Genomic DNA, 26,084 nt, shown 5'->3' on the forward strand with positions numbered 1-26,084 from the left:
TGTTGTCGAGATGATCAATTTGAGGATATTTAAGCAGCAAAACAACTTGTTCCCGTGAAATTTTTGATGTGAGCCCTAATTTGATTGTTTAGAGCCTTGGCTCTATAAAAACCGTTACCGTTATTTGTTAACAGTCCGTTAAACATTGTAACGAAGAGGGAGTGAAGAGACGGACACGTTTTGGGCAGTAGTAAAGCAACGCCCGTTCGAAAGTAGACTGAGAAGATGTCTTTCTTTAGCTCGACGCCTGACCTCCCTTCTTTCTCTCTCTAAACCACTTTCTCTCTCTCTAAGATCTCCTCCTGACCCAAGAACCTTCTGTTCCCTCTCTGTCTTTGCGCCCTGCGCCCTGCTGCGTGGAATGACGCTTAACAATGGCACACTTCTCTGTGCTCAATCCTCCTGCCATCCTCTTCCTCTTCTTGACTTTCTCTCTCTACCTTCTCTTCATCTCTCTCTGGAAAAAGAGAGATAAACCCAAAAACCCTGCCTCTCCCTTCGAGTGCTCCATCTCTGCAAAATCTCAGAGCAACCCAAGAAACCTAGTTGTAGATATCCCGGCTTCGAATGCGTGCTCCAGTGACCAGGCCCAGTCTCCTTCCCCGAGCTCCCTGGTTTGCTCCGAGCTCCCACTTTCAGGGGATGTATCGGAGGAGCGAGAGAATGTGGTTGTGAAGGTCGTTCATTCTCAGGAGGGGGATGAGCCAGATAGAGGTGGGGATGACGGAGAAAGTGTTGGGGATGAGAAAGAAAGGGCGGAGGAGTCTAAGGTGAAGAAGAAGAAGAAGAGGAAAAAGAAAGGGAAGAAGAGTAAGAATGATTCGGAAGATGCAGAGTGCAGGGAAGAGGAGGAGGAGATGGTCTGCCCTTGTCGAAAGCTTCATGATTCCGCTTGTTGCTACCCTTTTACTTCTCCCTCGAGTGCTATTCAGAGGAAAATAAAGGAGCAGTATGATCTGATCGTGAAGTCTGGTAATTCAAAGGGCCTCACATTGGAACAGGTTCTCTTCTTTTCCTCTTTTGTATTTCTTTACAACTCTCTCTTATCTCACTGCTTTTGTCTTTTGCTCCCGAACATTTTATCTTTGTCTTTCTACCGTTTACTTTTACTTCCAAACATTTGAATGTTCAGTGTGCAGCTCGGCCTTTGAGAGAGAGACAGAAAGAGAGTTTTGATAGATGTAACAGGATGAAAAACGAATCAGATAAATAGAAAAGGAATTGGAGAAGCTTAGAGTAGGTTATATTGAAGAAAAAAGGTCTTCAATAGAGAGACTGTTCTTTAGCTATAGTCTTCTTCACTGCTAATCTCTCTCTAGTTATGGTTAAAGAAAATGTTGGGTATTTGAGAGAGTAGATGAAATTCCTCCATAATGTGATGGAAAGAAATATTGGACCTTAGGCCTGTAAAACGCAAGGGTAGAAGCCCTTTGGTGGTGAGTCACACACTGTTGCAGAGAGGTCTTATCAACTCCACCTAATCTGTTTTATCATGAAATCCATAAGATGACATGCATTTAGTCTAGCAATTTGTCAAGGAAGTCTAATTTTACATGATCATATGCCTTCTATATGTATCACCTGACTACCTGCACTGTCCATTGATCATTTTCCAAAATTTGTCTGCCCCTAACAAATGCACGTTACTTAGGGAAATGGCAATGTCAAGAGCATCTCTCTTTGAGTAAGTAGCACCTCAGCAAAAACATAGCAGAAACTACCTGCATGACTCAGAAGCACCTCCTTTCATAAGAACTAAGCTTAAAAATGTAATGTGAAGGTAAGGATTTTATTAAGGTGGCATCTTATGGTGAAATTCCCAAACCACAACCATCATATCTTCCTTCATGATGAGTTCCTAGCAGAAACTCATAAACATTCATATAGTAAGTGCAAACATTGCATCTCTAACCCCTCCACCTAATAGCTTCTTTCCACTTTAGCTGCCATCTCTATCCGATTGCTAGTAAATGACCATCTGTTCAATTTTGGTTTCCAACCATCACTCCCAAATCGAAAAATCAAAGGACCATTTTCTTGTGTCAACTATAACAATATGCAGAAAAAGCATACAATCATTCGTAAATTGGATGTAGAAATGGCATACAATCATGTCAACCGAGACACTTGACCAAGTTGTGCATCTCTTGGAATTTGGCATCATATGGAGAGCATGGATGAAAGTGTGAATCTCCACAATCCATTTCTCCATCCTCATTAAGTAGTCCCCATGGTCCCCTCGATCAGAGCCTTTGACAAGGGAATTCTCTATCACATTACTTGTTTACAATTATAGCAGACATCTTCAGTTGATCAATTGAATGCCTATATGATTAAGGCCTGCTGGAAGGCTTTACGACATCCCATAATGGACCAACCATATCACATATCCTCTAAGCCAATTACACATTGGTGTTTTGTGACGCTTTGCCACAATATATCAACAACTTACAGCTATATGTAAGACGATTGGCGCTATGTACTGGTCTCCACATGAATATGGCTGAAAGCAGACTTATGACTGTGGATGTGATCACTGATGAACTATTGAGCTTGGAACAACACCTAGGTTGTAGCATATATACCCTCCCTGGCAAGTGCCTGGGCCTTTTATTGTGCTAAGGCAAACCTCTTGAATCACAATGTCATGGGATTGTGGAAAATTTTAAAGAAGACTCCTCTCATTGAAATGCAGATTCTTGCCATTGGGAAGAAGAATAACCCTCATTAAGGCCACCCTAGCTATGTATGAAATGACCATATTTGAGATGATTGCGAACTTTATCTGAGATGCTTGCGAACATTATCTGAGAGACGAAATTTCCTTTGTGGCGAAAACAATAGAAATAAATTTCATTTTGTATGCTAGGATAGAGTTTGTGGACCAAATAGGTTGGAGGATTGGAAATTAGAAAAACTTAAGGAGGCCAATATTTCATTGCTCAACAAATGGTGGTGGCGCCTAACAGTTAACCAAGATCAACTTCGGGTCCAAGTTGTCAAACAAAAGTATGGTTTAGGCCCCAAGGATTGGTTATCCACATGACAAAGCTAAACAGGAAGCTCGCTTAGTCGAATTTTGGGGATCTGGATAGGAAGCCTTTCCCTCAAACAAGAATACTGTAGCATACTTGGTTGGCTACTAGAAAGGGTGTTAGAGTTACGTTTTGACAAGAGCTATACATTGGTAGTGGTACCTAGTAATCAGCTTTCCCTGTATTATATATCATGTTAGCCAATGGCTAAGAAAGCATCAAAAGCGTGTTCAAAAGAATTTGAAGCCAACAAGTGTGGACGCCAAAGTTGAGACATAATAAGGATGATGAGACGATAGATCTCATTAACTTGCTAAACCGTAGTTGTTGGGATCGGGAGTGGTGTCGGGAGCAAGGGATCATTAAAGGTTAGAAGATCCCATTGGTTGGGAGCGCTGTCCATACAACACATATGTTAGGGATTGAGATGTGTTATATATCTTGGCAGCAGATGACTAAGAAAGCATCAAGCGTGATCAAAAGAATTTGAAGCCAACAAGTGTGGACGCCAAAGTTGAGATGTAATCTCAAGGATGATGAGACGAAAGATCTCATTTACTTTGTAAACCCTAGTTGTTAGGATCGAGAGTGAAAGGGATCGTTAAAGGCTTGAAGATCCCTTTGGTTGGGGGCGCCATCTATACAACGGATATGTTAGAGATAGAGATCCCTAAATGTTAAGGATCTCTATCCCAACGTTTTGTGCTTGCTCCCAACCTTAAAGAGTATATGTGGTCCAGGACTATATACTCTTTAATGTAGGGATTTCTTTATTTAAAGCTAACAAACAATGCAAATATATTAAAAGTATAGTTGCATTGCTAGCTAGATACAGATAAACAATATCATCATATTGATCTTATCTTGGCCTTTAACATCAGGATCGAGATACATAAAGTGGGGATCTAGATCCCAAATTTAAAAATCGAAGTCCCTTTCCTAGAGCGTCGGAACTAGATTTCAGAGTGGGATTGCCATGTAGGTTGGGAGATCCCAACGATATTGTGGCAGACATCCTCAAGTCAATCTTAATTCCATTGCAAGGAAGATATAGGCTAATCTAGTGTCGAAACGCCAAAGGTATTTGTCTAGGTCTCATTCTTTTTGTACTACACTATACGACTTAGGCCTAACCATCGATTTCCCTACTCATATGGAGCATTCCAGTGCTTCAAGTGTGCAAACCTTCAATTGGTTAGCCATCTCAAATAAAGCCCTCACCTTGAACACCCTAAAAACATTATGGGCTTCACACTCCTGAATAGATTCCCCATGTATCCTGAAGAGTAGGAAGTCGTCGATCATTTGTTCTTGTTTTACAATGCTGCAACAAACATATGTTCCTTTTTTTGTCTTTGTTAGGTTTGTCCAAGGTCCATGGAAAGCCTTTTTTCATTGTGGATGAATCCTTTGTCCCCTTGCACAGCCAAATATCTGGGGTGGTTAACCATAAAATAAATCAACACATCCTTTGTTGAAGGATCACAAGAATAAAGTAGTTGATCTTTTGCACCAAGTCCTGAACTATATGTCCATGGCATGCGAAGAGTTACAAGAGCTCTCGCCAACCATGCTACAAAACCTATGTTAGAAGGACAAGGAAACTAAATTCACTGTCTGACGTTGATTTATGTATCAAATATGCCAACTCCAAAATTGGTCTTTTAGACATGGCATGTACATCCATCATTTAGGTGTGCTGAGAGTTGGGATTTTAAGTAGCATTAAGTACTTCCAAAGTAAGACACAGGTGTCTAGGTTTTAATAGTGTTAGGCATGATTGTTGTGTCAATGATTTATCTATGAATGCCTAGAACTTTGGACACGTGTCCAAGTTACATCATACAAAACATATGGAAAGGCGTATTATGGACAACCAAAACTTTGTATTTCAGTTTGGACAACCTAGAAGAAATAATAGTAGGGGTCGCTCACCCCTCTATCTTAACCACTAATTACAGTTCCTAAAATGTATGAAGAATCATAAATCTTACCCATGAAATAGGCATTTACCCAGACTGGTTTTGGGAATTTATCATCCAATTCCCTAAAAAACCAAACAGTAGACTAGTTTGTTATATAAGGGCGTACAGTTCTCGATTTTGTCAACCCTTCAAGGGAACAGCCCATACTGTACATTTTGACCTTTCTTCAAGTAAAAGTCACATGTGGCAGCCATCCATTGAAGTTGTGAAAGTGCTTCTGCAACACAGGAAGGTATTTGAACAGAAGACCAGGCTGATATGAAGGCATGATAAGAAGAAGACCTAGAGTTATATGATACAAAGTTCCCAATAGGATGCTGAGTAAAAGAAATATTCTCCAAAGGGCCAAACCATGCCTGGCCCTGGCAAGCCCAAGCCCGGCCCTTGCTCTATCCAAGCCAGGTTGGGGCCGAGCCAATAAGTTTAGACAAAAAACAAAAGAACAAAACAAAGAAAAGAGGGGCGGGCTAGGCCGGTCCTCCCCTCGAGCTGTGGTTTTCCGGCCCTTGGGCTACATTTCATGGCCTAGGCCCTAGTTTTAAAGGTCTGGGCTGGCGGGGCCAGGCCACCTGGCCCATTGCCACCCCTAGTTAGCCTCTAAGTATAATCATTTAGAACTTCAAGCTGTAACATCTTCTTTCTCCTGATATATGTCTTTAGCTCCTTTTTAGGATGTATACCATTCTCTTCAAATAAAAGTGGCATGGAAACAGGAAGGGGAACAACATATGTGCCCATGCCCTCTTCATTAAAATGTATCTTTTTCTTCCTTGAAGAGAGCCCTCATGACCAATGGATGATAAGTATGGAATAAATTCCATGAAAGTAACATCCATAAAGACATAGTGGACTTCTTTATTAGTATCATAAAACTTAAATCTCTTTTGATGAGATGGTTATCCCATAAAAATACATTTGATTGCTTTAGTGTCAAGTCGTCCCTCTTTGGACCAAGGATGTGGACAAATCATAAATAACCTAACACTTTGTGGGGTAAAGGAAAGAGAGGAGAGTTTGGATAAATAATTTGAGCTGGAGATTTGCCCTTAAGAACACGAGAGGGCATCGATTTATTAAAAATATAGCATCAAGAACTTCTTCAAACCAGAAAATTTTGGAGAAGTTCATTCTTGGCAAGCGAGCTTGGGTGACTTCCTACAATGCCCTATTTTTCCTTAGCAATTCCATTTTGTTGAGGTGTGTATGGACGCATTGTTTATAACCCAATCCCTTGACCAATAAGATAATCTTTGAGTTGGTTTGATACATACTTACCGCTATTTTCAGAATGTAAGACTTTAATTTGTGCATCGTATTGAGTTTTAGCCATTTTGTGATAACTTGAAATAGATTAGCAACTTCCATCTTTTCGTTTCATTATATAAATAGTTGTTGATCTAGAACAATCATCCAGAAATATAACAAAACGGAAGCCAAGCACAAAGGGAACTGGAGGAGGACCATCAGAGTGTATGAGGGAGAAAGGAATATGATTATTTTAAGGGTGCAATTTCTATAAGGTTGAAACCTTAAACAATCCAATTAAGGCGCACCTCCAAATTTTATCCTAACATGTAATTTTGTTGTAAAATTTTTTTGGGATTATCTTAAAGTTTATTTTCATATCTAATTAGAAAATTTTAAACTCCAAAAATGGTTAAAATCAAGTAGATCTCTAAACATATGAAAATCTTGAAAATGGGCGGTCTAGATTATGTGTTGCAAGATGTACGACACAAAAAAAAAGTTTTTTAATATTCATACATCTCGATGTCGAGATGTTCAATTAGAGGGTTTTTCAACATTAAAACAACCTTTCCAATAGATTTTTTAGGTGCATCTGTGATTCTACATTTTAAGGTTGCAACCTTATATAAACTTTTCCCTTATTTTAATTAATGCTGATTGGAACTTGATGTTCTACAATGTTTTTGATAACTTACAAATATCGCATTGAAATTACACTTGACGCAAAGGCTCAAACATTTTAGGAAATAAAGAATGCAATGTAAAAGATAGCATCAAGAACTTCTTCAAACCAGAAAATTTTGGAGAAGTTCATTCCTGGCAAGCGAGCTTGGGTGACTTCCTACAATGCCCTATTTTTCCTTAGCAATTCCATTTTGTTGAGGTGTGTATGGACGCATTGTTTATAACCCAATCCCTTGACCAATAAGATAATCTTTGAGTTGGTTTGATACATACTTACCGCTATTTTCAGAATGTAAGACTTTAATTTGTGCATCGTATTGAGTTTTAGCCATTTTGTGATAACTTGAAATAGATTAGCAACTTCCATCTTTTCGTTTCATTATATAAATAGTTGTTGATCTAAAACAATCATCCAGAAATATAACAAAACGGAAGCCAAGCACAAAGGGAACTGGAAGAGGACCATCAGAGTGTATGAGGGAGAAAGGAATATGATTATTTTAAGGGTGCAATTTCTATAAGGTTGAAACCTTAAACAATCCAATTAAGGCGCACCTCCAAATTTTATCCTAACATGTAATTTTGTTGTAAAATTTTTTTGGGATTATCTTAAAGTTTATTTTCATATCTAATTAGAAAATTTTAAACTCCAAAAATGGTTAAAATCAAGTAGATCTCTAAACATATGAAAATCTTGAAAATGGGCGGTCTAGATTATGTGTTGCAAGATGTACGACTCAAAAAAAAAGTTTTTTAATATTCATACATCTCGATGTCGAGATGTTCAATTAGAGGGTTTTTCAACATTAAAACAACCTTTCCAGTAGATTTTTTAGGTGCATCTGTGATTCTACATTTTAAGGTAGCAACCTTATATAAACTTTTCCCTTATTTTAATTAATGCTGATTGGAACTTGATGTTCTACAATGTTTTTGATAACTTACAAATATCGCATTGAAATTACACTTGACGCAAAGGCTCAAACATTTTAGGAAATAAAGAATGCAATGTAAAAGATAGCATCAAGAACTTCTTCAAACCAGAAAATTTTGGAGAATTTCATTCCTGGCAAGCGAGCTTGGGTGACTTCCTACAATGCCCTATTTTTCCTTAGCAATTCCATTTTGTTGAGGTGTGTATGGACGCATTGTTTATAACCCAATCCCTTGACCAATAAGATAATCTTTGAGTTGGTTTGATACATACTTACCGCTATTTTCAGAATGTAAGACTTTAATTTGTGCATCGTATTGAGTTTTAGCCATTTTGTGATAACTTGAAATAGATTAGCAACTTCCATCTTTTCGTTTCATTATATAAATAGTTGTTGATCTAGAACAATCATCCAGAAATATAACAAAACGGAAGCCAAGCACAAAGGGAACTGGAGGAGGACCATCAGAGTGTATGAGGGAGAAAGGAATATGATTATTTTAAGGGTGCAATTTCTATAAGGTTGAAACCTTAAACAATCCAATTAAGGCGCACCTCCAAATTTTATCCTAACATGTAATTTTGTTGTAAAATTTTTTGGGATTATCTTAAAGTTTATTTTCATATCTAATTAGAAAATTTTAAACTCCAAAAATGGTTAAAATCAAGTAGATCTCTAAACATATGAAAATCTTGAAAATGGGCGGTCTAGATTATGTGTTGCAAGATGTACGACTCAAAAAAAAAGTTTTTTAATATTCATACATCTCGATGTCGAAATGTTCAATTAGAGGGTTTTTCAACATTAAAACAACCTTTCCAATAGATTTTTTGGGTGCATCTGTGATTCTACATTTTAAGGTAGCAACCTTATATAAACTTTTCCCTTATTTTAATTAATGCTGATTGGAACTTGATGTTCTACAATGTTTTTGATAACTTACAAATATCGCATTGAAATTACACTTGACGCAAAGGCTCAAACATTTTAGGAAATAAAGAATGCAATGTAAAAGATAGCATCAAGAACTTCTTCAAACCAGAAAATTTTGGAGAATTTCATTCCTGGCAAGCGAGCTTGGGTGACTTCCTACAATGCCCTATTTTTCCTTAGCAATTCCATTTTGTTGAGGTGTGTATGGACGCATTGTTTATAACCCAATCCCTTGACCAATAAGATAATCTTTGAGTTGGTTTGATACATACTTACCGCTATTTTCAGAATGTAAGACTTTAATTTGTGCATCGTATTGAGTTTTAGCCATTTTGTGATAACTCGAAATAGATTAGCAACTTCCATCTTTTCGTTTCATTATATAAATAGTTGTTGATCTAGAACAATCATCCAGAAATATAACAAAACGGAAGCCAAGCACAAAGGGAACTGGAAGAGGACCATCAGAGTGTATGAGGGAGAAAGGAATATGATTTTTTTAAGGGTGCAATTTCTATAAGGTTGAAACCTTAAACAATCCAATTAAGGCGCACCTCCAAATTTTATCCTAACATGTAATTTTGTTGTAAAATTTTTTTGGGATTATCTTAAAGTTTATTTTCATATCTAATTAGAAAATTTTAAACTCCAAAAATGGTTAAAATCAAGTAGATCTCTAAACATATGAAAATCTTGAAAATGGGCGGTCTAGATTATGTGTTGCAAGATGTACGACTCAAAAAAAAAGTTTTTTAATATTCATACATCTCGATGTCGAAATGTTCAATTAGAGGGTTTTTCAACATTAAAACAACCTTTCCAATAGATTTTTTGGGTGCATCTGTGATTCTACATTTTAAGGTAGCAACCTTATATAAACTTTTCCCTTATTTTAATTAATGCTGATTGGAACTTGATGTTCTACAATGTTTTTGATAACTTACAAATATCGCATTGAAATTACACTTGACGCAAAGGCTCAAACATTTTAGGAAATAAAGAATGCAATGTAAAAGATAGCATCAAGAACTTCTTCAAACCAGAAAATTTTGGAGAATTTCATTCCTGGCAAGCGAGCTTGGGTGACTTCCTACAATGCCCTATTTTTCCTTAGCAATTCCATTTTGTTGAGGTGTGTATGGACGCATTGTTTATAACCCAATCCCTTGACCAATAAGATAATCTTTGAGTTGGTTTGATACATACTTACCGCTATTTTCAGAATGTAAGACTTTAATTTGTGCATCGTATTGAGTTTTAGCCATTTTGTGATAACTCGAAATAGATTAGCAACTTCCATCTTTTCGTTTCATTATATAAATAGTTGTTGATCTAGAACAATCATCCAGAAATATAACAAAACGGAAGCCAAGCACAAAGGGAACTGGAAGAGGACCATCAGAGTGTATGAGGGAGAAAGGAATATGATTTTTTTAAGGGTGCAATTTCTATAAGGTTGAAACCTTAAACAATCCAATTAAGGCGCACCTCCAAATTTTATCCTAACATGTAATTTTGTTGTAAAATTTTTTTGGGATTATCTTAAAGTTTATTTTCATATCTAATTAGAAAATTTTAAACTCCAAAAATGGTTAAAATCAAGTAGATCTCTAAACATATGAAAATCTTGAAAATGGGCGGTCTAGATTATGTGTTGCAAGATGTACGACTCAAAAAAAAAGTTTTTTAATATTCATACATCTCGATGTCGAGATGTTCAATTAGAGGGTTTTTCAACATTAAAACAACCTTTCCAGTAGATTTTTTAGGTGCATCTGTGATTCTACATTTTAAGGTAGCAACCTTATATAAACTTTTCCCTTATTTTAATTAATGCTGATTGGAACTTGATGTTCTACAATGTTTTTGATAACTTACAAATATCGCATTGAAATTACACTTGACGCAAAGGCTCAAACATTTTAGGAAATAAAGAATGCAATGTAAAAGATAGCATCAAGAACTTCTTCAAACCAGAAAATTTTGGAGAATTTCATTCCTGGCAAGCGAGCTTGGGTGACTTCCTACAATGCCCTATTTTTCCTTAGCAATTCCATTTTGTTGAGGTGTGTATGGACGCATTGTTTATAACCCAATCCCTTGACCAATAAGATAATCTTTGAGTTGGTTTGATACATACTTACCGCTATTTTCAGAATGTAAGACTTTAATTTGTGCATCGTATTGAGTTTTAGCCATTTTGTGATAACTCGAAATAGATTAGCAACTTCCATCTTTTCGTTTCATTATATAAATAATTGTTGATCTAGAACAATCATCCAGAAATATAACAAAACGGAAGCCAAGCACAAAGGGAACTGGAAGAGGACCATCAGAGTGTATGAGGGAGAAAGGAATATGATTTTTTTAAGGGTGCAATTTCTATAAGGTTGAAACCTTAAACAATCCAATTAAGGCGCACCTCCAAATTTTATCCTAACATGTAATTTTGTTGTAAAATTTTTTTGGGATTATCTTAAAGTTTATTTTCATATCTAATTAGAAAATTTTAAACTCCAAAAATGGTTAAAATCAAGTAGATCTCTAAACATATGAAAATCTTGAAAATGGGCGGTCTAGATTATGTGTTGCAAGATGTACGACTCAAAAAAAAAGTTTTTTAATATTCATACATCTCGATGTCGAGATGTTCAATTAGAGGGTTTTTCAACATTAAAACAACCTTTCCAGTAGATTTTTTAGGTGCATCTGTGATTCTACATTTTAAGGTAGCAACCTTATATAAACTTTTCCCTTATTTTAATTAATGCTGATTGGAACTTGATGTTCTACAATGTTTTTGATAACTTACAAATATCGCATTGAAATTACACTTGACGCAAAGGCTCAAACATTTTAGGAAATAAAGAATGCAATGTAAAAGATAGCATCAAGAACTTCTTTAAACCAGAAAATTTTTGAGAATTTCATTCCTGGCAAGCGAGCTTGGGTGACTTCCTACAATGCCCTATTTTTCCTTAGCAATTCCATTTTGTTGAGGTGTGTATGGACGCATTGTTTATAACCCAATCCCTTGACCAATAAGATAATCTTTGAGTTGGTTTGATACATACTTACCGCTATTTTCAGAATGTAAGACTTTAATTTGTGCATCGTATTGAGTTTTAGCCATTTTGTGATAACTTGAAATAGATTAGCAACTTCCATCTTTTCGTTTCATTATATAAATAGTTGTTGATCTAGAACAATCATCCAGAAATATAACAAAACGGAAGCCAAGCACAAAGGGAACTGGAAGAGGACCATCAGAGTGTATGAGGGAGAAAGGAATATGATTATTTTAAGGGTGCAATTTCTATAAGGTTGAAACCTTAAACAATCCAATTAAGGCGCACCTCCAAATTTTATCCTAACATGTAATTTTGTTGTAAAATTTTTTTGGGATTATCTTAAAGTTTATTTTCATATCTAATTAGAAAATTTTAAACTCCAAAAATGGTTAAAATCAAGTAGATGTCTAAACATATGAAAATCTTGAAAATGGGCGGTCTAGATTATGTGTTGCAAGATGTACGACTCAAAAAAACAGTTTTTTAATATTCATACATCTCGATGTCGAGATGTTCAATTAGAGGGTTTTTCAACATTAAAACAACCTTTCCAGTAGATTTTTTAGGTGCATCTGTGATTCTACATTTTAAGGTAGCAACCTTATATAAACTTTTCCCTTATTTTAATTAATGCTCATTGGAACTTGATGTTCTACAATGTTTTTGATAACTTACAAATATCGCATTGAAATTACACTTGACGCAAAGGCTCAAACATTTTAGGAAATAAAGAATGCAATGTAAAAGATAGCATCAAGAACTTCTTCAAACCAGAAAATTTTGGAGAATTTCATTCCTGGCAAGCGAGCTTGGGTGACTTCCTACAATGCCCTATTTTTCCTTAGCAATTCCATTTTGTTGAGGTGTGTATGGACGCATTGTTTATAACCCAATCCCTTGACCAATAAGATAATCTTTAAGTTGGTTTGATACATACTTACCGCTATTTTCAGAATGTAAGACTTTAATTTGTGCATCGTATTGAGTTTTAGCCATTTTGTGATAACTTGAAATAGATTAGCAACTTCCATCTTTTCGTTTCATTATATAAATAGTTGTTGATCTAGAACAATCATCCAGAAATATAACAAAACGGAAGCCAAGCACAAAGGGAACTGGAGGAGGACCATCAGAGTGTATGAGGGAGAAAGGAATATGATTATTTTAAGGGTGCAATTTCTATAAGGTTGAAACCTTAAACAATCCAATTAAGGCGCACCTCCAAATTTTATCCTAACATGTAATTTTGTTGTAAATTTTTTTTGGGATTATCTTAAAGTTTATTTTCATATCTAATTAGAAAATTTTAAACTCCAAAAATGGTTAAAATCAAGTAGATCTCTAAACATATGAAAATCTTGAAAATGGGCGGTCTAGATTATGTGTTGCAAGATGTACGACTCAAAGAAAAAGTTTTTTAATATTCATACATCTCGATGTCGAGATGTTCAATTAGAGGGTTTTTCAACATTAAAACAACCTTTCCAATAGATTTTTTAGGTGCATCTGTGATTCTACATTTTAAGGTTGCAACCTTATATAAACTTTTCCCTTATTTTAATTAATTCTGATTGGAACTTGATGTTCTACAATGTTTTTGATAACTTACAAATATCGCATTGAAATTACACTTGACGCAAAGGCTCAAACATTTTAGGAAATAAAGAATGCAATGTAAAAGATAGCATCAAGAACTTCTTCAAACCAGAAAATTTTGGAGAAGTTCATTCCTGGCAAGCGAGCTTGGGTGACTTCCTACAATGCCCTATTTTTCCTTAGCAATTCCATTTTGTTGAGGTGTGTATGGACGCATTGTTTATAACCCAATCCCTTGACCAATAAGATAATCTTTGAGTTGGTTTGATACATACTTACCGCTATTTTCAGAATGTAAGCTCTTAATTTGTGCATCGTATTGAGTTTTAGCCATTTTGTGATAACTTGAAATAGATTAGCAACTTCCATCTTTTCGTTTCATTATATAAATAGTTGTTGATCTAGAACAATCATCCAGAAATATAACAAAACGGAAGCCAAGCACAAAGGGAACTGGAAGAGGACCATCAGAGTGTATGAGGGAGAAAGGAATATGATTATTTTAAGGGTGCAATTTCTATAAGGTTGAAACCTTAAACAATCCAATTAAGGCGCACCTCCAAATTTTATCCTAACATGTAATTTTGTTGTAAAATTTTTTTGGGATTATCTTAAAGTTTATTTTCATATCTAATTAATTAATTTTAAACTCCAAAAATGGTTAAAATCAAGTAGATCTCTAAACATATGAAAATCTTGAAAATGGGCGGTCTAGATTATGTGTTGCAAGATGTACGACTCAAAAAAACAGTTTTTTAATATTCATACATCTCGATGTCGAGATGTTCAATTAGAGGGTTTTTCAACATTAAAACAACCTTTCCAGTAGATTTTTTAGGTGCATATGTGATTCTACATTTTAAGGTAGCAACCTTATATAAACTTTTCCCTTATTTTAATTAATGCTGATTGGAACTTGATGTTCTACAATGTTTTTGATAACTTACAAATATCGCATTGAAATTACACTTGATGCAAAGGCTCAAACATTTTAGGAAATAAAGAATGCAATGTAAAAGATAGCATCAAGAACTTCTTCAAACCAGAAAATTTTGGAGAATTTCATTCCTGGCAAGCGAGCTTGGGTGACTTCCTACAATGCCCTATTTTTCCTTAGCAATTCCATTTTGTTGAGGTGTGTATGGACGCATTGTTTATAACCCAATCCCTTGACCAATAAGATAATCTTTGAGTTGGTTTGATACATACTTACCGCTATTTTCAGAATGTAAGACTTTAATTTGTGCATCGTATTGAGTTTTAGCCATTTTGTGATAACTTGAAATAGATTAGCAACTTCCATCTTTTCGTTTCATTATATAAATAGTTGTTGATCTAGAACAATCATCCAGAAATATAACAAAACGGAAGCCAAGCACAAAGGGAACTGGAAGAGGACCATCAGAGTGTATGAGGGAGAAAGGAATATGATTTTTTTAAGGGTGCAATTTCTATAAGGTTGAAACCTTAAACAATCCAATTAAGGCGCACCTCCAAATTTTATCCTAACATGTAATTTTGTTGTAAAATTTTTTTGGGGTTATCTTAAAGTTTATTTTCATATCTAATTAGAAAATTTTAAACTCCAAAAATGGTTAAAATCAAGTAGATCTCTAAACATATGAAAATCTTGAAAATGGGCGGTCTAGATTATGTGTTGCAAGATGTACGACTCAAAAAAAAAGTTTTTTAATATTCATACATCTCGATGTCGAGATGTTCAATTAGAGGGTTTTTCAACATTAAAACAACCTTTCCAGTAGATTTTTTAGGTGCATCTGTGATTCTACATTTTAAGGTAGCAACCTTATATAAACTTTCCCTTATTTTAATTAATGCTGATTGGAACTTGATGTTCTACAATGTTTTTGATAACTTACAAATATCGCATTGAAATTACACTTGACGCAAAGGCTCAAACATTTTAGGAAATAAAGAATGCAATGTAAAAGATAGCATCAAGAACTTCTTCAAACCAGAAAATTTTATAGAATTTCATTCCTGGCAAGCGAGCTTGGGTGACTTCCTACAATGCCCTATTTTTCCTTAGCAATTCCATTTTGTTGAGGTGTGTATGGACGCATTGTTTATAACCCAATCCCTTGACCAATAAGATAATCTTTGAGTTGGTTTGATACATACTTACCGCTATTTTCAGAATGTAAGACTTTAATTTGTGCATCGTATTGAGTTTTAGCCATTTTGTGATAACTTGAAATAGATTAGCAACTTCCATCTTTTCGTTTCATTATATAAATAGTTGTTGATCTAGAACAATCATCCAGAAATATAACAAAACGGAAGCCAAGCACAAAGGGAACTGGAAGAGGACCATCAGAGTGTATGAGGGAGAAAGGAATATGATTATTTTAAGGGTGCAATTTCTATAAGGTTGAAACCTTAAACAATCCAATTAAGGCGCACCTCCAAATTTTATCCTAACATGTAATTTTGTTGTAAAATTATTTTGGGATTATCTTAAAGTTTATTTTCATATCTAATTAGAAAATTTTAAACTCCAAAAATGGTTAAAATCAAGTAGATGTCTAAACATATGAAAATCTTGAAAATGGGCGGTCTAGATTATGTGTTGCAAGATGTACGACTCAAAAAAAAAGTTTTTTAATATTCATACATCTCGATGTCGAGATGTTCAATTAGAGGGTTTTTCAACATTAAAACAACCTTTCCAGTAGATTTTTTAGGTGCATCTGTGATTCTACATTTTAAGGTAGCAACCTTATATAAACTTTTCCCTTATTTTAATTAATGCTGATTGGAACTTGATGTTCTACAATGTTTTTGATAACTTACAAATATCGCATTGAAATTACACTTGACGCAAAGGCTCAAACATTTTAGGAAATAAAGAATGCAATGTAAAAGATAGCATCAAGAACTTCTTCAAACCAGAAAATTTTGGAGAATTTCATTCCTGGCAAGCGAGCTTGGGTGACTTCCTACAATGCCCTATTTTTCCTTAGCAATTCCATTTTGTTGAGGTGTGTATGGACGCATTGTTTATAACCCAATCCCTTGACCAATAAGATAATCTTTGAGTTGGTTTGATACATACTTACCGCTATTTTCAGAATGTAAGACTTTAGTTTGTGCATCGTATTGAGTTTTAGCCATTTTGTGATAACTTGAAATAGATTAGCAACTTCCATCTTTTCGTTTCATTATATAAATAGTTGTTGATCTAGAACAATCATCCAGAAATATAACAAAACGGAAGCCAAGCACAAAGGGAACTGGAGGAGGACCATCAGAGTGTATGAGGGAGAAAGGAATATGATTATTTTAAGGGTGCAATTTCTATAAGGTTGAAACCTTAAACAATCCAATTAAGGCGCACCTCCAAATTTTATCCTAACATGTAATTTTGTTGTAAATTTTTTTTGGGATTATCTTAAAGTTAATTTTCATATCTAATTAGAAAATTTTAAACTCCAAAAATGGTTAAAATCAAGTAGATCTCTAAACATATGAAAATCTTGAAAATGGGCGGTCTAGATTATGTGTTGCAAGATGTACGACTCAAAAAAAAAGTTTTTTATTATTCATACATCTCGATGTCGAGATGTTCAATTAGAGGGTTTTTCAACATTAAAACAACCTTTCCAATAGATTTTTTAGGTGCATCTGTGATTCTACATTTTAAGGTTGCAACCTTATATAAACTTTTCCCTTATTTTAATTAATTCTGATTGGAACTTGATGTTCTACAATGTTTTTGATAACTTACAAATATCGCATTGAAATTACACTTGACGCAAAGGCTCAAACATTTTAGGAAATAAAGAATGCAATGTAAAAGATAGCATCAAGAACTTCTTCAAACCAGAAAATTTTGGAGAAGTTCATTCCTGGCAAGCGAGCTTGGGTGACTTCCTACAATGCCCTATTTTTCCTTAGCAATTCCATTTTGTTGAGGTGTGTATGGACGCATTGTTTATAACCCAATCCCTTGACCAATAAGATAATCTTTGAGTTGGTTTGATACATACTTACCGCTATTTTCAGAATGTAAGCTCTTAATTTGTGCATCGTATTGAGTTTTAGCCATTTTGTGATAACTTGAAATAGATTAGCAACTTCCATCTTTTCGTTTCATTATATAAATAGTTGTTGATCTAGAATAATCATCCAGAAATATAACAAAACGGAAGCCAAGCACAAAGGGAACGGGAAGAGGACCATCAGAGTGTATGAGGGAGAAAGGAATATGATTATTTTAAGGGTGCAATTTCTATAAGGTTGAAACCTTAAACAATCCAATTAAGGCGCACCTCCAAATTTTATCCTAACATGTAATTTTGTTGTAAAATTTTTTTGGGATTATCTTAAAGTTTATTTTCATATCTAATTAATTAATTTTAAACTCCAAAAATGGTTAAAATCAAGTAGATCTCTAAACATATGAAAATCTTGAAAATGGGCGGTCTAGATTATGTGTTGCAAGATGTACGACTCAAAAAAAAAGTTTTTTAATATTCATACATCTCGATGTCGAGATGTTCAATTAGAGGGTTTTTCAACATTAAAACAACCTTTCCAGTAGATTTTTTAGGTGCATATGTGATTCTACATTTTAAGGTAGCAACCTTATATAAACTTTTCCCTTATTTTAATTAATGCTGATTGGAACTTGATGTTCTACAATGTTTTTGATAACTTACAAATATCGCATTGAAATTACACTTGATGCAAAGGCTCAAACATTTTAGGAAATAAAGAATGCAATGTAAAAGATAGCATCAAGAACTTCTTCAAACCAGAAAATTTTGGAGAATTTCATTCCTGGCAAGCGAGCTTGGGTGACTTCCTACAATGCCCTATTTTTCCTTAGCAATTCCATTTTGTTGAGGTGTGTATGGACGCATTGTTTATAACCCAATCCCTTGACCAATAAGATAATCTTTGAGTTGGTTTGATACATACTTACCGCTATTTTCAGAATGTAAGACTTTAATTTGTGCATCGTATTGAGTTTTAGCCATTTTGTGATAACTTGAAATAGATTAGCAACTTCCATCTTTTCGTTTCATTATATAAATAGTTGTTGATCTAGAACAATCATCCAGAAATATAACAAAACGGAAGCCAAGCACAAAGGGAACTGGAAGAGGACCATCAGAGTGTATGAGGGAGAAAGGAATATGATTTTTTTAAGGGTGCAATTTCTATAAGGTTGAAACCTTAAACAATCCAATTAAGGCGCACCTCCAAATTTTATCCTAACATGTAATTTTGTTGTAAAATTTTTTTGGGGTTATCTTAAAGTTTATTTTTATATCTAATTAGAAAATTTTAAACTCCAAAAATGGTTAAAATCAAGTAGATCTCTAAACATATGAAAATCTTGAAAATGGGCGGTCTAGATTATGTGTTGCAAGATGTACGACTCAAAAAAAAAGTTTTTTAATATTCATACATCTCGATGTCGAGATGTTCAATTAAAGGGTTTTTCAACATTAAAACAACCTTTCCAGTAGATTTTTTAGGTGCATCTGTGATTCTACATTTTAAGGTAGCAACCTTATATAAACTTTCCCTTATTTTAATTAATGCTGATTGGAACTTGATGTTCTACAATGTTTTTGATAACTTACAAATATCGCATTGAAATTACACTTGACGCAAAGGCTCAAACATTTTAGGAAATAAAGAATGCAATGTAAAAGATAGCATCAAGAACTTCTTCAAACCAGAAAATTTTTGAGAATTTCATTCCTGGCAAGCGAGCTTGGGTGACTTCCTACAATGCCCTATTTTTCCTTAGCAATTCCATTTTGTTGAGGTGTGTATGGACGCATTGTTTATAACCCAATCCCTTGACCAATAAGATAATCTTTGAGTTGGTTTGATACATACTTACCGCTATTTTCAGAATGTAAGACTTTAATTTGTGCATCGTATTGAGTTTTAGCCATTTTGTGATAACTTGAAATAGATTAGCAACTTCCATCTTTTCGTTTCATTATATAAATAGTTGTTGATCTAGAACAATCATCCAGAAATATAACAAAACGGAAGCCAAGCACAAAGGGAACTGGAAGATAACCATCAGAGTGTATGAGGGAGAAAGGAATATGATTATTTTAAGGGTGCAATTTCTATAAGGTTGAAACCTTAAACAATCCAATTAAGGCGCACCTCCAAATTTTATCCTAACATGTAATTTTGTTGTAAAATTTTTTTGGGATTATCTTAAAGTTTATTTTCATATCTAATTAGAAAATTTTAAACTCCAAAAATGGTTAAAATCAAGTAGATGTCTAAACATATGAAAATCTTGAAAATGGGCGGTCTAGATTATGTGTTGCAAGATGTACGACTCAAAAAAAAAGTTTTTTAATATTCATACATCTCGATGTCGAGATGTTCAATTAGAGGGTTTTTCAACATTAAAACAACCTTTCCATTAGATTTTTTAGGTGCATCTGTGATTCTACATTTTAAGGTAGCAACCTTATATAAACTTTTCCCTTATTTTAATTAATGCTGATTGGAACTTGATGTTCTACAATGTTTTTGATAACTTACAAATATCGCATTGAAATTACACTTGACGCAAAGGCTCAAACATTTTAGGAAATAAAGAATGCAATGTAAAAGATAGCATCAAGAACTTCTTCAAACCAGAAAATTTTGGAGAATTTCATTCCTGGCAAGCGAGCTTGGGTGACTTCCTACAATGCCCTATTTTTCCTTAGCAATTCCATTTTGTTGAGGTGCGTATGGACGCATTGTTTATAACCCAATCCCTTGACCAATAAGATAATCTTTGAGTTGGTTTGATACATACTTACCGCTATTTTCAGAATGTAAGACTTTAGTTTGTGCATCGTATTGAGTTTTAGCCATTTTGTGATAACTTGAAATAGATTAACAACTTCCATCTTTTCGTTTCATTATATAAATAGTTGTTGATCTAGAACAATCATCCAGAAATATAACAAAACGGAAGCCAAGCACAAAGGGAACTGGAGGAGGACCATCAGAGTGTATGAGGGAGAAAGGAATATGATTATTTTAAGGGTGCAATTTCTATAAGGTTGAAACCTTAAACAATCCAATTAAGGCGCACCTCCAAATTTTATCCTAACATGTAATTTTGTTGTAAATTTTTTTTGGGATTATCTTAAAGTTTATTTTCATATCTAATTAGAAAATTTTAAACTCCAAAAATGGTTAAAATCAAGTAGATCTCTAAACATATGAAAATCTTGAAAATGGGCGGTCTAGATTATGTGTTGCAAGATGTACGACTCAAAAAAAAAGTTTTTTATTATTCATACATCTCGATGTCGAGATGTTCAATTAGAGGGTTTTTCAACATTAAAACAACCTTTCCAATAGATTTTTTAGGTGCATCTGTGATTCTACATTTTAAGGTTGCAACCTTATATAAACTTTTCCCTTATTTTAATTAATTCTGATTGGAACTTGATGTTCTACAATGTTTTTGATAACTTACAAATATCGCATTGAAATTACACTTGACGCAAAGGCTCAAACATTTTAGGAAATAAAGAATGCAATGTAAAAGATAGCATCAAGAACTTCTTCAAACCAGAAAATTTTGGAGAAGTTCATTCCTGGCAAGCGAGCTTGGGTGACTTCCTACAATGCCCTATTTTTCCTTAGCAATTCCATTTTGTTGAGGTGTGTATGGACGCATTGTTTATAACCCAATCCCTTGACCAATAAGATAATCTTTGAGTTGGTTTGATACATACTTTCCGCTATTTTCAGAATGTAAGCTCTTAATTTGTGCATCGTATTGAGTTTTAGCCATTTTGTGATAACTTGAAATAGATTAGCAACTTCCATCTTTTCGTTTCATTATATAAATAGTTGTTGATCTAGAACAATCATCCAGAAATATAACAAAACGGAAGCCAAGCACAAAGGGAACTGGAAGAGGACCATCAGAGTGTATGAGGGAGAAAGGAATATGATTATTTTAAGGGTGCAATTTCTATAAGGTTGAAACCTTAAACAATCCAATTAAGGCGCACCTCCAAATTTTATCCTAACATGTAATTTTGTTGTAAAATTTTTTTGGGATTATCTTAAAGTTTATTTTCATATCTAATTAGAAAATTTTAAACTCCAAAAATGGTTAAAATCAAGTAGATCTCTAAACATATGAAAATCTTGAAAATGGGCGGTCTAGATTATGTGTTGCAAGATGTACGACTCAAAAAAAAAGTTTTTTAATATTCATACATCTCGATGTCGAGATGTTCAATTAGAGGGTTTTTCAACATTAAAACAACCTTTCCAGTAGATTTTTTAGGTGCATCTGTGATTCTACATTTTAAGGTTGCAACCTTATATAAACTTTTCCCTTATTTTAATTAATGCTGATTGGAACTTGATGTTCTACAATGTTTTTGATAACTTACAAATATCGCATTGAAATTACACTTGACGCAAAGGCTCAAACATTTTAGGAAATAAAGAATGCAATGTAAAAGATAGCATCAAGAACTTCTTCAAACCAGAAAATTTTGGAGAATTTCATTCCTGGCAAGCGAGCTTGGGTGACTTCCTACAATGCCCTATTTTTCCTTAGCAATTCCATTTTGTTGAGGTGTGTATGGACGCATTGTTTATAACCCAATCCCTTGACCAATAAGATAATCTTTGAGTTGGTTTGATACATACTTACCGCTATTTTCAGAATGTAAGACTTTAATTTGTGCATCGTATTGAGTTTTAGCCATTTTGTGATAACTTGAAATAGATTAGCAACTTCCATCTTTTCGTTTCATTATATAAATAGTTGTTGATCTAGAACAATCATCCAGAAATATAACAAAACGGAAGCCAAGCACAAAGGGAACTGGAGGAGGACCATCAGAGTGTATGAGGGAGAAAGGAATATGATTATTTTAAGGGTGCAATTTCTATAAGGTTGAAACCTTAAACAATCCAATTAAGGCGCACCTCCAAATTTTATCCTAACATGTAATTTTGTTGTAAAATTTTTTTGGGGTTATCTTTAAGTTTATTTTCATATCTAATTAGAAAATTTTAAACTCAAAAAATGGTTAAAATCAAGATCAAAGGAAGTAGCATCTTGCTGCCCACGCATAATAGGAGCAGCACCTTCACTAATTGTTGCTAGTTTTGCTTGAGAAAAGTTACGTCTAAGGCATCTAATCAGATACCGGCACGTATTCCTTGTGTGTCGAGTCATCCCACAGTTGGTGCACTTCAACTTGTCCTTCTCATCAAATGTGGGGTTTTCATGACCATGTTCACCACCACAGGCTCCACCTCGACTCCCGAAACGTCCCCCATCTTGATTGCTACTTGAACTTGAGAGTAGAATAGATATTTTTAGTTTGTTTGTAGGCACTGTTATTAATATGCCGTGAGTTTTCTCACATTGAAGAAGAGAGAAGACAGTTCCAAGTGATGGTGAAGTCTCACTACGTAGAACATATGCCCTATTTGATTCATATTCGCCATATCCCCTATCAAAAGATCGAAAAATTTTCATTGTTCTAAACTCTCTCTTTGTTCCTTTGCTCAGAGTGAACACTATATGGGCGAATGATGGCTCATTTCATCTTAGAAACCACAAAGACGAGCATAATAATCTCCTACTGACAAGTCCCCTTGTTTAAAACTACTAATTTGTTGCTCCAATTCATAAATCCTTGCAATCTTTTTCTTTTGGGAATAATCCTCAGAAACTGCATTCCAAATTTCCTTAGAGGTATTGCAGTTCATAAAAGTTCGACTCAAATTAGGCTGCATAAAATGCAATCACCAATTCTTAATTTCCATATCATCAACCTCCCAATCTCCATATTTAGGATCCTTGAGATGTGGTTTTTGCACTTTTGCTTCAATATATCCCAATTTTTCTCTCCATCTAGTGACAATCTAACTAACCTAGCCCATTCAAAAATAATTTGTGCCTTCAAATTTAACAATGATAATTTGGAGTCCAGATTGCTCCATATTTGATCTTTGTTGAGACATCTACTATGGTTGAGATCTGATTACACCCTCAGATCTGATCACACATCTGTTTTATTCAAAAGAACATTTCAGATCTCCTCCAACTCCAAAAAAAGAAGATTTATAAAATTTTTTATTATTTTAATGTTGTTAACCTTTTTCTCAAAAGAACATGATGGAAAAACCCAAACCCCAGCCTCTATGTTATAAATACTCTCTATGGGGGTTCTTTTCTCTACACCTTATGATTAACCTCTCTCTCTCTCACTCTCTAAACCCTAGGGCAGACATGCCCATCTCTATCTCTTTCTCTCTCTCAACTTAGCTTAGGGTCAAACTCTAAAAGGTAGAACCCTGAGGGGGGCATGCCCAAAGCTAAAAGGGGCTACACCCTAGCTTATGCGCATTGAGATTTGCTTATGTGTTGAGCCTTGATCAAATACCTATCCTATGTCATGCTCTCAAGAGGTTTTGCCTAGGCTTCTTGAGTTATGAGACAAGGCTAAACCGAGATCCCGTGTGTCATTAGTGGAGGAGACCCGGTGTGGGGTATATGAAGTCCGTGGGGGTAACCTGAAGCAAGGTATTTGGTAATTATAATTCTTCTATGTTTCTTGATTCTTTATACATTGTATTTTTGTATGGTTGTAAAAAATTATAATGCTGTGAGAGGGAAGATCCTAGGTTGTATTACGCTATATTTTATAAATAAAGTGTTATTTTTGGACACATGTAAGTGTTCTAGCTGGTATGAATAAAAGAAAGATTAAATAAAAGTTGTAATAATTATGTGTCATAACTATGTCATTTAATATATTCAATTAAAAAATTATATTCTTTAATATATTATATTTGTTTTCTATGCCTCTTTTATTATAGGTCTCACTTGTTGGGTACCACAAACATTTGCCGGATGCACTGATGTTAGTGGCCATCTGACACTCATTATAACGAGTAATCTATAAGTCTTGGAAATGCTTTTGCAAATTATGTGTTGATTATAGTTACTACTAAAATTAAACTTTCTATAAAAAAAAAAAAAAATTATGTTGATTCAGCTAGATCCTCCCTTCGAATGAAACCCCTTCCAAGTGCTATATTGCTCCAAATAGGTCCTCTTTCTCTTTTAATTTTTTGTGGCATGTTTTTGATGGACTCTCTCTCTCTCTCTCTCTCTCTCTCTCTTCCATTTCTTTGGTAGTATTATGATGTCCTGATATAATTAGGAACAAAGTATTGGGACTCGCCCCTTGGCCGAGACACGTTACTACGGCGAGTTTGAGTACTCGCCCAAGTCTTGCCTTTTTAAGAAAAAAAGAAGAAGAAAAGATACTATATATAATATGGGATTGTATACAATGAGACCAGTTATCTGTTTTACAAGGAGATCACTGTCTCTCCTACTCATTAGATGTCAATTGGATGGCTTGGCTTGGTTACGAAAGTTTAAGAATTTTTTATTTTTTTTTTAACTTTGAGGTTTTTGAATGACACTCTTACCACCCAATTTGAAATCGAAGGGTCAAGAGTGATTGTGACCTCCTTGTATAAAAAGTAAATAGTCTCTTTATATACTTTTTCATATAAAATAACTTACCAAATTTTTACAGAATGCCTGAAATGGTACATTGGTTAACTCTTGCGGATCTTTTCCAAGGGTCTGGGCATTGAACCCCGTCACATGCATTTCTGTTTGAAAAACTAACATACTCATCACATAAATTAAAAAAAAGAAGATACGATATATAAAATATAGGAATGATTTCATAAAACGATTGTATAGTAATATAATGAAACAACGTTAAAAATTAGGCTAGGGCCCCCCAATTTTTCAACATACACCCTTTTCATTCTAATGAACAATTTAAAAAGAAAAATTGAAAACACATCCTAAAAAGTGCTTTTTTAGCCCAAATAACATAGGTTGTCCATTTTTGGAAGATGCTTAGATCTAGATCTTAGAAAGAATTTTTCCCTTTCCAAAATTTTTAGATGCCTTTACTATCATTAGATAAACAATGGTAAACAGAAAAAACTGATTTTGAGTTCGTAACGGCCTCAGTCTTGAAATTCACCAAATGGATGGTGTAGATTCATTGTTGGAGGCGACTCATTTTGACCATATCAAGGATGCAAATTCAATTTTACTTTTTTGGGGATTGATCATTGGGATATAGAGAGGGTGTGTGCAATTTTTTGGATCATACAAATTCTATAAACATGGTTTTTTAGAAGCGTGGTTCCATTATATTATAATGGCATGATAACATGAAATCACTCTTCGGTAAAATGACTGCTCTTATTTAAGCGGTGCATGAAATGGCACGTTGGCTAGCTCTTGCAGGTCTCTCCGAAGAGATCTCGCAATCGAACCCCGTCAAATGTGGTTCTTTTAGAAAACTGACATTAGTAACATAAATGAAAGAAAGGGACAAGGGACATGCATTTAAAAGATTATGGTGGTATTTGAGGGGGTTCGAACTACCCCAAACATGTGGTGTACCATAAGTCTTGCATGTATCTACCTAACTTTGGCATTAGGTTGTTTTTTGGAATAACTTAGTATTATATACGCATAATATGTTTTTATGTCGAACCATTGTACTGATA

At 34.4% G+C, this 26,084-nt stretch overlaps 1 protein-coding gene across 2 annotated transcripts in view; it reads left to right on the plus strand.

Moving 5' to 3' along the window:
* Window positions 1-290: 290 nt before the first annotated feature.
* Window positions 291-26,084, plus strand: part of LOC18421920 (CA-responsive protein) — a 33,516-nt gene continuing 7,722 nt past the window's right edge. Inside the window, exons 1-2 of one of the 2 annotated variants that reach the window (XM_088867543.1) lie at window positions 291-1,001; window positions 6,435-8,541. In XM_088867543.1, the coding sequence (XP_088723669.1) occupies window positions 375-1,001; window positions 6,435-6,539 (732 nt within the window). In that variant the 5' untranslated portion in view covers window positions 291-374 and the 3' untranslated portion in view covers window positions 6,540-8,541. Of the gene's footprint in view, window positions 1,002-6,434; window positions 8,542-26,084 lie in introns of those variants that run through there. The other variant, XM_006826718.4, reaches the window with a different exon arrangement.

This window comes from Amborella trichopoda, chromosome 5 (assembly GCF_054954075.1).
Source record: "Amborella trichopoda isolate Santa Cruz 75 chromosome 5, AtrichopodaSantaCruz75HAP2 v2.0, whole genome shotgun sequence".
Classification (NCBI taxonomy): domain Eukaryota; kingdom Viridiplantae; phylum Streptophyta; class Magnoliopsida; order Amborellales; family Amborellaceae; genus Amborella; species Amborella trichopoda.